Raw genomic sequence first — 17,736 nt, 5'->3', positions numbered from 1 at the left:
ATTCAAGATACCAGTAAATCAGTCCACACAAGCACACATCATAACAGTGAGAATTTCATGTTTCCCACTTGTAGTGAAGGCTTTCTAAGCAGCATATCAGAATTTCATTATATTGATGTTAGTCTGAATTGTTAAGCAGCATATCAGAATTTCTAAGCAGCATATTGATGTTGGTCTGAATTGGTCTGAATTGTTCGGGTCTTCGGGAGCATAACAATCAGAATTTCAATGGCAGTACAAGCTAAGTAGCTATAAAGTATGATAGGTAGTAGAAATAATGGCCTAATAGAAAACATAGTCAATAAACTTTGCAAGAAATAAATTGTACCAGTCAATAAATCGTACCAGTGAAGAAGCGGTCGAAGATAAAACCTAGAGAGACTAAGTGAGTTTGCTGGAAAACAACCAACTTGCAAGAAATCCTTCAGCGACTCCATTTCATTGGCCTGAAATTTCAATGGCAGTATTGAGGGAAAAGAAAGAGACGAGAAGAGAAGAGAAGAGAAAAAATTGAAAGAAATTGAGTGTAACCAACCTCGTAGAAGAAGGGGCGCAGTGGAGAAGAGGGGTGGTGCGGTGGAGAAGAGGGGCGGCGGCGCGGCGCGGTGGAGAAGAGAGGAGGCACTGTGGAGAAGAGAGGAGGCGCTGTGACTCTTGAGTCTTGAGTTGGCTTTAGGTTTGAACCGTTCGATTGTTCGTGTTCGAACAGGAATCGATAGGTTTGAGTTTGAACTGTTAAACGGGTTGTCCAAAGGCCCTTCAAGCTCGGCCCGGTTCAACTGATCTGAACAACTTGTCGGGCCTATTTGATTTCATTCGGTTAGCAGGCCTCAAAACCGTTCAAGTAACATATTGTTCAAACACTGTCCGATTATTGTTCGGCCCGTTTGTCCATGGACAAATCTGTTCAGTTAGCAGGCCTAGTTGCAGTTGAAGCTACTGGAGAGGAAAGAATCCTTGGTATTTTATTTTGGCAGTAATTTTAGGATTACAGCTAGGTAATAAGGGATGGAAAAAATACCACTCATCGTTTTTCTGTATCGTTGATCTGACTGAGAACTATTTTTATCAATATTATTCGACATTTAACCCAAATTTGTCATTCCTCAAATTGGCTTATGTTATCATCAATTAGCATTACCAGTTGATCATCAATTTAGTTCATAACAGCTTCTTGTGTTTATGGGGATAAACTATATATGATTTCTTTTTTGTTTTCAAATGTTAAATTTTTGTTTCTTACTTGAGACTCATTAGGCTCTCGGCTGTGTAGATTGGTCCCTTCCTGTGTGTGTCGAGTGTTAATTTGTTGGTACTTGGCATAGTGACAAATGAATAGTTGGGGCTCGGTTCGGCGGAGTAAAAAAATCGTGATTTTGATATAATTCAGGAATTATTCGGATTTATTTTTCAATTTTACAATACCAAATAGAAAGAATTAAAAGAAATTTCAGAAAACAGCACACAAAGTTATACAGATTCATCAACATAAGAAAAATCTTGGGATAAAGATGCTCCTCGAAAACACAAAAACATATAAAAACATAAATTACTCTTCCCTGTTGAACGTTTCTTTATCTAACTCATTTAAGTAACCATCTGAATGGTTCAAACTACAAATAAACGGTTCAGATTGTCTAGGAGCATCAAAAGTGTTCTTTCAGTTCAGGAGCGGAGTTGAAGCGCAGTGGGAACTATGCTTAACCCGTGACTCTAGCGCACGCGTCAAAAATTCAGACTCTGCCGCGTGACAGAGCAACGATTTTGTTCAAACTATACACGTCAAATTTGTAAAATTCATTAAAAACACAAATAATATGCAAATTGAACGTTTAATTCGTGAATTACTATATTATTTGTGGAATGATAGGCTGATGGCTCAAAATTATCATTTAATAATTCACAAATTAAACACGGACCATTTTACTATGGTACTTGGTTCCTGTCATGATATATAGCAATATGCACATGGCTTGCGTGTAAAAATATCTCAGACAAGCATAACCCGGATATATTTTGTAGGATTTGTCTAAGAACTTTTACATAAATATTTTCAAACTTTGAAAAAAAATTCATTAAATTGTTAGACTGAGATTTTTTTTTTTTCAGTACAATAACATTTCCAATTAATAAATAAAAATTGAATAACTTTTTAGTCCTTAAATTTGATCAGTACATGTATGTATATGCCGGTGAAACAGGGATAATCAATTAAGGGAATGAATCTTTTGACAACAAGCTTAATGTATACTAATCATTGTAAAATAAATTGTATTTTAGACATTGTGTATGTGATACCAGATAATTTTATTAATTTCTATAATATTTTATCGATAATGAAATGAATTTCTTAAATTTTTTTTTTCCCTTGCATCGTTACACCAAAGAATTATTGTATATATACCAAAGTCCTAACTCCTAAGTACCGTTTTGTATTTTCAAAATAAACAAACATTCCTTGCATTTCCTAAATGATTTGATTTTTTCATTAGAAGGTTAAAAAAAATTTAAAATATCATTTTTCTTTTGAAAAATTCAAAATACTCCATTTTTATTTGAAAACAACCACTGTTTAGCACTTTTAAGAACTGAAGCAGTAGAAACAGAGAAATAATACATCCATGTGAAACCAGAGATCTATAACATTTAAAAATTAAACTCTTGACATAAAATTACAAATATTGACGAATCTAACACAAAAGTTAGTCTATAATGTATTAATGCCTGGCAGAAACGTTGTAGACTTTAATTGGTGAAAATTTACTTCTTTTATATAGTAGACTAGGCCAAAATATTGTCTCAAGGAATGAATATAAAGTGCGGACAATTGGTCTGGGCGAATAGCCGAAATAAATTGTGGGACTAATTGGGGGGAGTTTAAGAGTTTGAGGCAAATCTGGGATTTGTAGAAGTAGGTATGAGAAATTAAAGATACTTTTATTGAGAAAAAAAATTTTCTGATCCCTCATGAGTGATGAGTAATATTTTGTTATAAATTTTTGTTAGTGAAAATTTGATTCATATTGTTGTTTGTTAGTCATTTTATATTCTAACAATGATAAACACTATTTTTTTAGGTTACATGATTTTTCTGAGAAGATGGGTACAATTTTCTCAATAGAACGAAGATACGCTGATTATTTTTTTAAAGCCTACAACAAAATCCGGTTCTAAATTGCCTAATCAGTTTGTAAAGTGGGAAAATTATAATACGGACAGTTAGCAATTAACCGTGCCAGCACATCAGTTGGTTTTAGAGAGCATATAGCAGGGGGCAAATTGTAATTTACTTAAAAAGGTCTTCTCACTTTTGTGTAATTGGGTGCAAACTAATTGAATAAAACAGTGAGCACATGATCTGGGACAGAGAAATATGTATATGTAGTATCAATTTAGCCGTTTAATTTTCTTTGAGATTCTTGCAGGAAAAAGCATCTGCTTTGAGATTCGAGCATAACAAAATGGAACTGTTAAATTTGAAATTGCAGGTTCCTGCTATTCCCACAGAAATAGCATATTTAACTTTGTTTCATATTTGTTTGTTTTAATAAAAAAAAGTAAATATTACTGTGTTCATCGGTCATGTTGGCCTAATTCCAGTAAGCAAATAGGAGATCGAAGGATAAAAAAAGGTATAGTATTAACAAAACAAGAAGTTCTACAAAAATTCATTAAATTCCAAATCTTCATATTTATTGAGGGTCCTTTTTTTTTAATAAAGTGGGTAGCACTTACCGATTTCTCTTTCATCAAAAGTACTGTTCTGGTACCAAAATGGTACACTGTCTACTGGATTACATAAAATAATATATCAATTAGAACTTCCAACATATATCATATAATATATAGTTTCTAGCAATTTCTGACAACAAAGCAATTTCAGACTCTACTCAGAACTCAGCATCATTTAAGTCTGGTCCAGACCCAGTGGTTGGTACCAGAACTAGATCCTCTTCCCTTGAATAGTTATTCAGGGTCCTGTTTGGTAAATTATTTTCATGCTCCAATGGTTTAGGTAATTTAGTGTGGATATCAGCTAAAATTGGTGGATCAGCATAAGGCCAGGATGTCATTTATACTTAATTGATCACAAATGTTAATTACTGACAGAAAATTTGAAATTCTAAAGTCGTTCATTGAAATGTGTTTTGTTTTCTCAGTCTGAGTCAGACAACTATTGTATGACTGAAAAATCATGTTATGTAAAGGTACAAAGTTCAAGGTTGTACCAGTACTGGCTGATTTTTTGTTGAAAAGTAGCATATGCTACCGAATTCATTAAAGAAATTACAATTTTTAAAGACCATTGAACACAAACATAGATCAAACATAAAGAAAAAATCAAAAAGTATAAATATATGTGAACTTAATTCATATACCCTAGTTATTTTACGTTTGACTGAATAATTGATGTTTAAAACTCTACAGTTTAGACCTCAATTAAACATGATGAAAATTACAGATATATGCAAACTTTGTTAAATTTGTTTTTACAGAATTAAATTATTGTTAGGGTTTATTGAACATGTGATTCCTATACATAACTTTAATTTCCCCAATAAAATAATTACCAAGTGTTTTCCTTCCCTTCAATTTAATTGGATCACCTCAGAATTAAGCAAAGCAAACCGTAATAAATGGATGTAGCATGAGGGTAGAAGTAAAGAATTAGAATATCTTTTCTGAAAAGTAAAAGGCGTACTAATTAAAAGCCAATTCACTCTGTTAACAAGAAAGAATCCAATTCTCCCTTTTTGATTTTGTATGGCAATCTCTCCAAGTTGGCAAGTAGCTGCCTGTCACACGGTATCTATCTCATTGAATGGATATGGTTACTAGGGATTTCCATATTGGTATACCATTATCATATATAAGCAGTCTGATAATATTTTTAATACAAAATTACAAAAAAAAAAAAAATTATCATTTGTGAAAATATTTTTTATTTCCCATAATAAATTTGATTGAAATTTTCAGAAAATTATACTGAATTATTGATCTTATATATTTTATACCACATGCCATAAAGTTGTTTATTAAAAGTTATAATAGATAAGTCATGACATATGATTCACAGAGAGTTTGAAATCTCCTGAATATATCATTAATATTATCACAATATTTTTTGCAGAAAAAAACAACCATTAACAATAAAATTTGACTATTTCAAAAAAAAAAAAATATATATTTCAAAAAAATAAAATTTGAAAAATTTATCCTCAATTTGAAAAGAATTAAACAGTCAACATGTAAAGGACCCTAATTAAATCCCAACCGTGCAAATTATCAGACTTTATTTTCATACTATGACATGAATACTTACAATGATGGAGCAATTGAACTCCCAAAATGAGTAGTTGACCCAAATTAAACTGCCAAAATAAAAAATTGCTCCTAACTAAATTATCAAATTAAATCTACAACTAAATGTAATTTTTCATTATGTTGATCTTGTTCTAAACAAATTCAAAATGTAATATTTTTTTAATATATTTTATACTTGTGCCATTAAACCAAATCAGCGGTTTCTTTTTGTCATTATAATTGTAAAACTATTTCGTAAACTTCATGTTGCTTGCCGATCCCATCTGTCAGAAGTACGCTACATCCAACATGTGTCAACATATGTTACAGATGATCTATGTTCCTGTTGGACATATCACGCTGAGCTTTTAAAAATAATTTGCACTACGATTGAAGCAATGAACAAAAGATTAAAAAGCAAAGACAAGAATCTCAAAATTTGCATCCCTCCAGTACTCTATTTCCCTCTCATTAACCCAATTCTCATATTTTCTTCTCACCTAAACAATTCTGCTCTGAGACTAAAAAAACATTCTTAAAATTAACTCTTGTGAAGTACACTTCCAATTCAGCCATGGCAGACCTGCTGCTATCAGCTCTGGTTCCGATCGTGGTGCAGAAATCAACAGACTCACTGGTAAAGAGTATTAGCGAGATGTGGGGCATTGGTGACCAGCGCAAGAGGCTCGAAGACAAGCTGCTCGAGGTCCAAGACGTACTTACCGATGCTGAGGAGCAAGGGGATGCTAAACCGTCTGTGAAATCGTGGCTGACCAAGATGAAATCAGCTGCCTATGATGCTGATGACGTTCTTGACGAGTTCCGTTATGAGGAGCTGCGCCGGGATGCCGTGAGACGCGGCCACAAGGCCGGGAATGTAAGTGGCTTTTTCTCCCTTGAAAATCCAGTTCTGTTTCGGTTGAAAATGAGTAGAAAGTTGAAAGAGATTGTAGGGAGGATTGATGAGCTGGTCATGGAGATGGAGAGGTTCAAATTTATTCAAGGTCGGCAAGGGCGTGCCATTCATCATGTCAGAACCGATTCATATGTAATTGAGTCGGAGGTTTTAGGGAGGAGGGACGACAAAGAAAACTTGGTGAAATTGTTGACTGAGGTGCGTCCAACTGAGAATTTGATGGTCTTGCCGGTTGTCGGCATGGGTGGGCTCGGGAAAACCACTCTTGCCCAGCTGGTGTATAATGATCCTAAAGTGAAAGAATACTTCAATTTACAATTATGGATTTGCGTGTCCAACGAGTTTAATACTGGTCATCTTGTTAAGTTAATCATTGAATTAGTTAATGGGGAATGCAAACATTCTATTGAGAACATGGAGCTACTCAAGAAGAGTTTACGAGAAATTTTAAGTGGAAAGCGATATGTTTTGGTGCTAGATGATGTTTGGAATGAGAATGTCAATGAGTGGGATCATTTGAGAGCTCTATTAGACTGTGGTGATTCGGGAAGTGTTGTTATAGTTACCACAAGGAATGAGAGAGTAGCTCAAATAATGGGTACCGTAGAGAGTTATAATTTGAAATGCTTAGGTGGGGAGGACTCGTGGAGCCTATTTCAAAAAAGAGCATTTAGGAAGGGGGTAAAGGAGCACCCAGAGCTCGTTGAGATTGGCAAAAAGTTGGTTCAAAAATGTGGGGGACTACCGCTAGCCATTAAAGCACTCGGTAGTTTATTGAGTTATAAGCATGAGCTACAAGAGTGGTCAGCAGTACTCCAACAAAGCACGATATGGGAACATAAGCATGCTAATGAGGTTTTTCCCGCATTAAGGATAAGCTACGATCACTTGCCTTCATATATGAAACAATGTTTTGCTTTTTGTGCTGTGTTTCCAAAGGATTATGTGATGGAAAAAGAGAAGCTGGTGCAGTATTGGATGGCCCATGGATTTATTCCATCTGACAAGTCGAGTGATCTTGAAATGACAGGTAGTGATATTTTCAATGAGTTGGTTTGGAGGTCCTTCTTCCAAGATGTTGAGCAAGTTTTCCGTTTCCATGACCCATCCAGAAGTGTATATGGATATCGCTCTCAGACCACGTGCAAAATGCACGATCTTATGCATGATCTTGCACAATCAGTGATGAGAGATGAGTGTCTCTCTTTGCTAGAACCATTACAAATTAATAATAATTTACAATGTAATAAGCGACATATCTTGCTGAGAGAATTTCCCAAGGATATTAATGATGTCATTCAATGTTATCCTGCTGCCCGCACTCTAATTTCAGACGGGCAATCGTATGGGCCGAAAATTGGATTTGTGAAATCTAACTATTTACGAGTGTTTGACTTATCACAATGTAGATGGGTAGACACTATGATTACCCCTAGAAAGATGAAGCACCTGAGATATCTTGATCTTTCGTACCAGAGTATGGAAGCAATACCAGAAGCAATTACCACACTTTATCTTTTGCAAGTTTTAAGGCTCTCTAATTGTGATAATCTTTTAGAACTACCTGAAGGAATGAGATATATGATGAGCCTTCGGCATCTCCACATTGAAAATTGTGATGGATTGAGGTGCACACCACCAGGCCTCGGAGAACTAAAATATTTACAAACACTAACATATTACATAGTTGGCACCCGTGATGGGAATAAAATTGGAGAGCTCAAGACCCTAAATATTGGCGGGCAACTAGAGGTGTACAATCTAGGAGAAGTTGGGAATGCTAGAGAAGCAAGAGAAGTAAATATGGTATCTAAACAAAATTTGGACCATTTGGTGCTAAGTTGGGGGATGCCAAACAGAGTTTCAGAGGGTGTCAGATCTAATAGTTCAGAGGCAGTGGTTGTTGATCTTGAGGTGTTAACTGCTCTTAAACCTTGTAATAAATTAAAGGTTTTGAAAATCAAAGAATATAGAGATGACAAGTTTCCTATCTGGATGAATGAGTGTCAGATGCTAGAAAACCTAGTTGAGTTGTATATAGTTGAATGTAGAAGGTGCATCAACTTACCACCATTACATAGGCTACCTCTTCTCCAAATCTTGAAGATAGAGTCTATGGATTATGCGAGGCATCTCTGTTGTGGTGAATTGATGAATGTTGAAGGTGGTGACGATGCACCCAAAACTTTTCCATCATTGAAAAGCTTAAGTTTAATAGATATGCCAAATTTAGATTGCTGGTGTGAAGGAGATGACGGAGAAAAGACATCACTGATTTTCCCTGTGCTGAGTGAGCTGCGGATCATTTACTGTCCCAAACTAAATGCAATACCTATCACACCTAAACTGGAAGAAATGAGAAATGTAGGAAACAATACCCTGTCAAGCCTTGCAACTGGAATAACAAATGTCCGACGCCTCACCCTTAGAAGCAGAGGTGGAAGGGAAAATATTGTAGAAGAAACTCTCTCTTTTAAACCTTGGGAATCTCTATCCCTTAAACCTTGGGTGTATCTCGAGGAGTTAACTATCAAAGGATTCAACCACATCATACCACCAAAAGATGAAAGAGAATGTGGGAAGTTGAGTGTTGATGTTAATGCTACAGCTCTTCGAAAACTACATATTTATTCAAGCAACTTTTGGTTCTCATCTATTCCATCAAACTCACCCTTATGGTTGTGGAAGTGCTTCACAGTTCTTGAATATCTTTACATCCAAGACTGCGACAGTCTTATGTCTTGGCCAGAGGAAGAGCTCAGTAATTTAAATTGCTTACGAATTATGAAAGTTTCTTCTTGCAAAAACTTTCTCCAATCAAGATCAAAGCCACCACAAAAGATGTCATGTCAGAAAATGCTACTACCCAAACTTGAATCTCTAGAAATCACGGATTGTCCAAATATGGTTGAAGTTCCTGAACTCCCTATATCTATTGAGAATTTAGAAATTAGGGGCTCCAAAAAACTGGAGAACTTACCGGAATGGTTTGGTAACTTGGTGGCCCTCAAAGAGTTGCAAATTTATAATTGTGAAAGTTTGAATTCCTTTCCATCAAGTATTGGAGGCCTCACTGCCCTTCAAGTGTTCAACATTAGTAGGTGCAAAAGTTTGGAAAGCTTACCGGAACAGTTAGGTAGCTTGGTGGCTCTCCAAAAGCTATTTATTTGGTCATGTGAAAGTTTGAACTCCCTTCCATCGAGCATTGGAGGCCTCACTGCTCTTAAAATGCTCTACATTTCTAATTGCATGAACCTTTCATCTCTTCCGAAAGGGATGCAAGGGCTTGAAGCGCTCAAGGCTCTTGGCATTTGGATTTGCCCCAAAATAATGATCCTGCCAGAAGGCCTATTACAGCGATTAAGGAGCCTTCATATTTTAGAGATCAGGGGGTGTCCCCTCTTGGAGAGGGATTTTAAGAAGCACGGAAAGTATTGTCACCTAATCTCTGAAATTCCGGTTGTACAAATTGGAGAATGGGATCAATCCAGCAAAAGAGGAGGCCTAACTCAGTTGATTTCAGCTTGCAAAATCTCATGTTTCTCAGCGAAATCCTAAAGATACTGCCATTTGTGAGGTACATTATCTCTTTACTATATTATTTTGAATATTCTCATTAAATCATATTTCTTCAAGTAATATACATCATAGTGTTGGAAATTGAAATCGGTTTGTGGAATATTATAAGAGAGGAGTTTATGTATAACTTTAATTTCTTTTACTATTTAAGAGGAGTACAAGGTTTGTAGTACAAAGCCTTGATATATTTTTCGCTCACCCTCACGCCTCACATCCCTTATCTATTTATCTACAATGTCGGTTATACAATTTCTAGATAATTCATATTATTTCTTCTACCGACTTGACTAATGTCGGTTTGTTTTAATCCAGAAATTGCATGTAAGATACTCATATACATATCCTAGTCTTCTGTAGAACAGTCTAGTTTTTTTCCACCGCCTAGTTAGTTTTTTATTCTTGAATATTCTAGTAAGTAATTGAACTTGGACCTTCCGTCTAAATTTTTACTGGGCTATTGAAGTTGATGCTGCTAATTTTAACACTTAGTAACATTGGTGATGCAAACCTAAACCAATGCCTATATGCTAACAAGACACATGCATACTAACACAAATACACACACACTGTTTTGTATTAGATTGATTTTTTTTTAACAATACTTACAACTGAGAGTCAATATCGGAAATATATTTATCATGAATGATTTACATCACAATAACAAAGTAATCATGTCTTTGTTCTTTGAGATATTTTATAATGCATTTTATGGCTATCCACCCATATAAATAATGTAGCCATCATAGATGTTGGAAACGAAATGAGGATCAATTAAACCTGTCTGATTGAAAATGCATATATTCAGACTTATAGCATATAATAGCATCACAATTCTTTTGTGCAGTATATATAATTCAAGCAATTGCTTTAATTAATGTGATTTTTCCAGCTGTGGAGTGAAGTCCAATTTATCATTGAAGCTTGATGAAAATCTATTTTTAGTGATAGAAGATGTACTATATGGTATGTTGAGCTCTGTGCCTGGTACATCTATCTTTATGTATGGTTATACTTTTTGGATTTTTTTTTCAACTTCAGTGATCTCTTAATATGATAATGTGCTACAACTCGAAGCAACTGATTCTGCAAATAATAATATGATAATGTTTCAAAAAGATAGATCAATTAATATGTTTCAATGTTTCTACACTTCAAGAAAAATAAATTGAAACAAATTCTGACAACAGTCTGTTTCATTTTGTGGAAGGAGAAATGTAGAATGATTTTTAGAAGAGATAGCAAGCTGTTAGCCATGGAGATAGCACAAGAGGTGACTATTTGGTGAAAAAACTTGGGGCCAGATGTAAAATATTGTAATTTTTCAGTTTTTTTTTCAGTTTTTTCTAGTTTTTTCTTCTTCTGTATTTCAGTTTTTTTTTATCATTTTGTTTAATCTACTATGTGCTTATGACATCATGGTGTCATTATTAGAATATGAAGACTAGACCTGCACATTTCTCTTTTAAAAAGTATAGTTTTATGTATCACTATTTGAGTAAGTCAATTGTTTCAATTAATATCAATTAATTAAACAATTTATGGTTCAAGATTTTTTATGAGGTTTCGTTCGCACTAAATGACAAAAATTGCTCATGACTCTTAATATACTTTTGGCCGCATTTTTTTTTGTCTACATTTATTTTCCAGTACGAGAAAAAAAAAAACTGAAGAGAGTTCTTAATCTTTTTTTCACACCTAACTTTAATATAAAAGAAATCCGGGGAGTTAAATGAAATTAGTTATATATGTTGACAATCGAGAAGCTATATATGGCGAGGGGATTTTTTTATTAATAGAAATTATTATTAAATAATTTACGGAAAAAGCATGACAGGCTGGCTTTTTTTTAATGATATAGATGGATCCGAAAAAACATTCAGCTCCAAAGTTTGAAGTCAAAAATTATTTTCGGACTCAAATTGTTATTTTTTTCTCAAAAAGATTAGCTGGATTTTTTTTTTGAAATAGAAAGAGTTGCTATATTTTTTAAATAGAGAATGTGCTGAAAAAATGGTAGCCGGAGTTTTTATTAAACAGAATGAGTAGCTAGAATTTTTTTAAATAGAAATTAAGTCACTTTTGAGCCGAAAAGAGAAAATCTGTTCCAAACTCGGTTCAAAGTTTGGAGCTGAATATTTTCTTTTCAGATCCATCTATGCAATCAAAAGTTCCACCTACTCTTTATGTTTTCTTATAACATTTAATGATAATTTCTTTTAATAAAAAGTTCTCCTAAGACAAAGATGAGATATTTAATTGATATTTTCCGTAAATGTGAATTTTGCCTAGCCTTTAATTTCTGTTTCTGTGTTATGGTTGTACATGAAATCAAATGCTCAGGCTGTAATCTTTTTCCTACGGGAGTGATCAATGCAAAAAAAAAAAAAAAAAGTGAATTAACTGTGAACGTAATTAAAGGCACTATTTTATCTTAAAAGCATTTCTGGTGGAATTACTAAATGCACTGATCTCGGAGTTGATTTAATTTCTTGAAATTATATTTCTGAATTATTAGAACATGTCCAACAGATTGTAAACGAATTGCACCAAAAAGTAATCTTGAAAGATTAGAAATGCGGTTGCTCTGTTTCTAAGTTAGGAAGAAAAGGCAAAAAATTAATGAAAGAGAGTAAAGAAAGAAAATGAAGAGGATGTAAATTATGTCTTATCCCAAATTAGTATGGATTAAATCTGGATTACATTTACACCCTTAGATTTTAATTATATGATTGTTGAAATTGCTTTTGGAGGAATATTTTTATTATTTTGAAAAATTAAAGTACTCCGAAAATCATCTAAGTGTCCAGATAATAATTGTTCCAGTTCAAACCAAATGTTATCACATAGAATACTACAGTGGCATGAACATCCAAAATTGGTTACCACTTTTTTTCTATACTGATCATTTTTTTTTTCTTCTTCTTCTTCTTTTTTTTATTTTTTTATTTTTCTGTTTTTTAAATAAAAATTCGTGACCATTAATGTGCCAAAAAAAGGTCGGACCACTTTTGCTCCGCACCGCCAACAGGATAAAAGCTTTTGCTTATTTTTCATTTTTTTTTTAGCGTGAGAAAAACAATGATTTTGAAAGTTATTGGTTAGTATGGTAGTATACATCATAACATCCTATCTGGGTTTATTGGGTATCATTTACATCTCTATCATCACTTTGGTTGTTGAATTGGGCTTTATTGAGGCCTGGAATGAGATGTCGTGAACATGGAATTTTGCATGGTTTCATTAAATCCAACAGCAAGTGGTATCTAGAAAGGGGGAATATGCTGGGAGCGTATTCTCTGCGGAGGTTTTTCCTGCGGTGCTTGCGGTGGTTTTGATCTGGTATGTTCATTTCGGATCGGACAGATCAGATTAGATTTTGCTCGAATTTTAAAAAAACTCAAAATTTGGTGAATTCGTAATCCAGTCCGTCCGATCCGAAACGAACGGACCAGATCAAAACCACCGCACAGCACCGCAGGGAAAACCTCCGCAGAGGATAGCGTTCCGAATATGCTAGCATGCTATGCATAGCATAGAGCCCCTCCATGCTACGGCTCATATTTTGAGTTTTCAAAATCCTAACGGTCGATCCGAACCGTTCATCTTGTTCTCCATATTAATATGTATTTGGAGACTAAATTTTACATTTTTTGGAATTTGTTTACTATTTCTTTAGATTTATTAAAAATTACTGTTTTCAGCAAATCTGGACCACAAAAAAACAGCGATTTTCAATAAATCTAAAGAAATAGTAAACAATTTCCAAAAAATGTAAAATTTAGTCTTCAAACACATATTAATATGGAGAACAAGATGAATGGTTCGGATCGACCGTTAGAATTTTGAAAACTCGAAATCCGAGCCGTTGCATGGAGGAGCTCTATACTATGCATAGCATGCTAGCATATTCCCTAAAAAGGGTACGTATCATATTAATTATAGATGTCATCTTGCTTTTTATATTATAACTCTGTATATACATAAATCAGGAGAATGAATGGGGAACCCTCAACTCAAAATATGAGCTTCAAAAGCTTATCAAGTTTCTTGAAGCTGCTATATATTCTTAGACGGTCCGGGTACTTATCTTAGGTAACTATGATATTAATTAAAAGAAGAGGGTTAAAATGCACCCTTCCTTTTGTGTTTCTAATGTGCACCATCTTTTCATATCTTCATTTTCAAAGTTCAAATAGTCGATTCGAATCTTCCAACGTGTTCTTCATATTAAAATGTGCTTGGAGATCAAATTATATATTTTTTTAGAAATTTTTTACTATTTTTTCAGAATTTTTGAAAAAATTCAGCAATAATAAAAAATTCAGCAAAGTGATGATTTTTAAAAATTCTAACAAATAGTAAAAAAATTTCTAAAAAATGTAAAATTTGGTCTCCAAGCACATTTTAATATGAAGAACACGTTGGAAGGTTCGAATCGACTATTTGAACTTTGAAAATGAAGATATAAAGAGAGGGTGCACATTAAGAGCACAAAAGGAAGGGTGCATTTTAACCCTCCTCTAATTAAAAATATAAAGGACTTTGGAGGGAAAAAAATTCAAAACCTATCATCACCAACAAATCGACCTGGCCAACATAATGTGATCATATGGAGAACAACATAATGTGATCATATGGAGAACAACATAATGTGATCATATGGAGAACAACTTGAACGGTTCAGATATAATGTGATCACCACTTTAAAAATCGTTGATCCAATGGTGGCTTAACAAAACAGTAAAATCAGAAGCCACCGTTGGATCAGCTGTTTTCAAAGTGGCTTAATAAATAGTAAAAAAATTCAGAAAAATGTAAAATTTGGTCTCCAAGCACAATTTAATATGGAGAACAACTTGAACGGTTCAGATCGACGTTTTGAACTTTGAAAATTGAAAAACAAATTGGTAGCACCAAAGCTCAGGAACTACCACTTTGGCCTTAGCCAACCTCTATTTATATCGTTAAATAAAACAAGTGCAAAACATCCAAATTTTGTGTCAAGTCAGAAAATAGTTATACTGAACCGAGTGTAGACTTAAGAGTATTGAAACTGTGCCGTGTTTAGACGTGCTTGGATTACGTGTTGTGTCGTGCCATGCCAACACATTTAAATTATGAAACATATTGTGCTATATAGTACCTAAGACGAACACAACATATTTACTGGCACGGGACGGCTTGGTAAAACTTGTTTCGACGAGCCGTGCCGTGTTGGTTTTTGAATTCCTTTCGTGAAATCTTACTACAAAATAATTAAAAATTAAGTAATAATGTATAAAAATAAGAAAAAAAATGTCCAAAATGTAGGTAATAAATTCAAGTTACATTTTTGCAAGTTTCAATATTTTTTTACTTTTCTTAACGGTCTGAGATATTTTTTCCCAAGTATTTTTTGTGTTTTGAACACTTTTATGTGTACATATATTTTATTGGTGTATATTTGGTACAAATTGGGTAAATCAATAAAAATTTGGGTCACTTTTGACCAGCAAATTTCACATCTTCACGCGTGAGCAGTGGATTTGCTTTTTCAAACTTTGCGACGATGTAGTTTCTGTAATTCATTGTGATTTTTGTTGTGTTCTCCAACTAAAACAGGGATTCAGTCTAAAGCTATGTTGTAAGGACAGAGATGGACTCCTCTCTGACATTACTCGGATCTTGTGTGACCATGGTCGGATCCCATCAATGTGGCCAAACCATGATGCTTGCATCGCATGTAGTGCTTTCATTCCAAAACCAGTTTAAAATTATTTTGGCTTATAAATGTGATTTCTTAAATTAGCAGGACATATTTACTCAGAAGAGTCAACCATGCACCAGATCATGACAAAAGCAAAAAAAAAAAAATAGAAGAAAAAAGCAGTTGAAAAGAATATATATTTAGAAGAGCAAAAATTGGAATGGAGTATGATCCTGACATATTTACTAGAAATTTATATTACTTGGAAGATTTCCTAAAATATAAATGAGTAATTTGTTGATCCTGATCATGGCATAAAAAGCAGCGAAAAAGAAAATCTAATTTTTGGATGTCAAACGTCATTTTAGTCAGTCTAATATTTAAACAAAAAAACAACTTTCACAATTCTTAATTATGATTATCAATTAAATGAACAAACTTTCCTTGTATTTCCTAAAAGTTTCGATTTTATAATTTAAAATGTCAAAAAAATTTAAAAATATCCTTTTCCTTTAAACAAAAATTCAAAATGCTCAATTTTATTTGAAAACAACTTCCTGTCCATCATGTTTTGTCCACCATTTGTCCACAGAAGTTATCCAGTCTCCATTTAACTGATTTTAACTATCTCCGGTCCCACCTTCTAATGGGTCTCATCTCCTCCTATTTAAACATTCCATCCCCGATTGTCTCTTTCTTTTTTTGAATCTCATTTTCAAAAACTTCTTTCCCGATCTGCTCCTTAGTTGAAGCGATTTTGTTCCTCTTTTAGATTTCTCTTCTCTATTTCGTCGATTTCTTCTCTATAATTCCTGTAATTAAATTGCTTCTTGATTTAACTGTCTGATTGGGGGGGGGGGGGGGGGGGGGGGGGGGGGGGTCAACGGAGGTACACTCACCATTTCCCGATCAAAATTAGATCTAGTCACTCTCTCAATTGTAACTCCGATGAGAATCGACGATCTCAGGTATGGCGCGCTTGTGAGTGCGCTCGGTGGTGTGCACTCGAAGCAGATACAGCGATGGGGCGACACGCTGGATTTCCCCAGGCACCGATGAGAAGGGAAAGGGGTACTTGAACCGCACGCCTCTGACGCCCGACGAATCATGCAAGTGGGAGGACTGGGAACTTCCTTACTGTGTCACCTCGTCTCTCGCGATCATGATCCTTGGTGTGGGGCTAAATACGAAGCCTGATCTGATCGAGACCTACTCCCACGAAAAGGCACCAGAGAGGCTCCGCGAAAAGGAGATGGCCACTGCTAGTGAATTCGAGTAATTGATAGGGATATATGGATCGTCTTTTGGACCTTTGATTCTGGTGGTTTTGCTTTTGTTTTAAAAGTTGGGTTGTCGTAATACATAGCCTTTATTAATAAGTTCACCTGGATATGCTATGAATTTGATATTTGGAAATTCTAATTTATTTTGTTGTTGTCGAAATCTGTGAGATACAAGTTAAAAAAAATGTTTGATTGATTTCGTTGATTAGGCTTCAGGTTTTTGTTTTCTCTATAAATGCTTTGAACTTGTATTGAGTGAGTTATTTACAGATTGAAGAGCAGCGGTGAAATTTAAATTGAGTGAGTTATTTACGGATTGAAATTTCCAGGATGCATGTAATTAGTTTACATGTTCTATGCATTATTTTACATGATTGATCAGTTAGGTTTTAAATTTATGTAGAGTATTTTTTAGGATATATTTCACAGTTTTACAGGATATAACATATATTTTATATGAGCTATGCATTGTATTTACTTTACAAATGATGAATGTATGTTTAGATTTAAAAATTTTACAGTATACATGGAATTGATTTATAGTTTAAATTTAGAAATTTTACAGTATTGATTGTTTATAGATTGTATTTTTTGTTTTTATAGTTTAATTTGAAATTTTGTATTTTTTACATTTTATTTTATCATTTTCATATGCTTATTTTACATTATTAAAATTTTATAGTTTTTACTTTTTATTTTCACAGTTTAAATTCATAATTTTACAGTATTGAAAATTTATAGTTTTATAGTTTTCATCTGCTAATTTTACATTGTTGTAAATTTATAGTTTTTACTTTTTATTTTCACAGTAAAGGTTTACAATTTTATAGTATTGAAAATTGACATTTTTAAAATTTTATTTAATCTGCTAATTTTACAATTTTGTAATTATAGTTTTTACCTTTTGATTTCATAGTTTAACTTGATATTTTTACAGTATTGAAAATTGATATTTTTCAACATTTTAT

The 17,736-nt window shown here is 33.8% G+C and overlaps 2 protein-coding genes across 2 annotated transcripts in view; both read left to right on the top strand.

Annotated features, from left to right (window-relative positions):
- The window catches only part of LOC144554155 (disease resistance protein RGA2-like), a 64,936-nt gene that overhangs the window by 38,880 nt on the left and 8,320 nt on the right, over positions 1–17,736 (top strand). The window lies entirely within an intron of this gene.
- Positions 5,765–11,251, top strand: LOC144554154 (disease resistance protein RGA2-like). The gene is made up of 3 exons (XM_078302414.1): positions 5,765–9,797; positions 10,689–10,762; positions 11,007–11,251. The coding sequence occupies exon 1, from the start codon at positions 5,879–5,881 to the stop codon at positions 9,776–9,778; it is 3,900 nt and encodes a 1,299-aa protein (XP_078158540.1). The 5' UTR covers positions 5,765–5,878; the 3' UTR covers positions 9,779–9,797; positions 10,689–10,762; positions 11,007–11,251.

The sequence above is a fragment of the Carex rostrata genome, chromosome 5 (genome assembly GCF_964058835.1).
Source record: "Carex rostrata chromosome 5, lpCarRost1.2, whole genome shotgun sequence".
NCBI classification, from domain to species: domain Eukaryota; kingdom Viridiplantae; phylum Streptophyta; class Magnoliopsida; order Poales; family Cyperaceae; genus Carex; species Carex rostrata.
The sequence above is the reverse complement of the archived record's forward strand: the minus strand, read 5'-3'. Positions and strand labels throughout refer to the sequence as shown.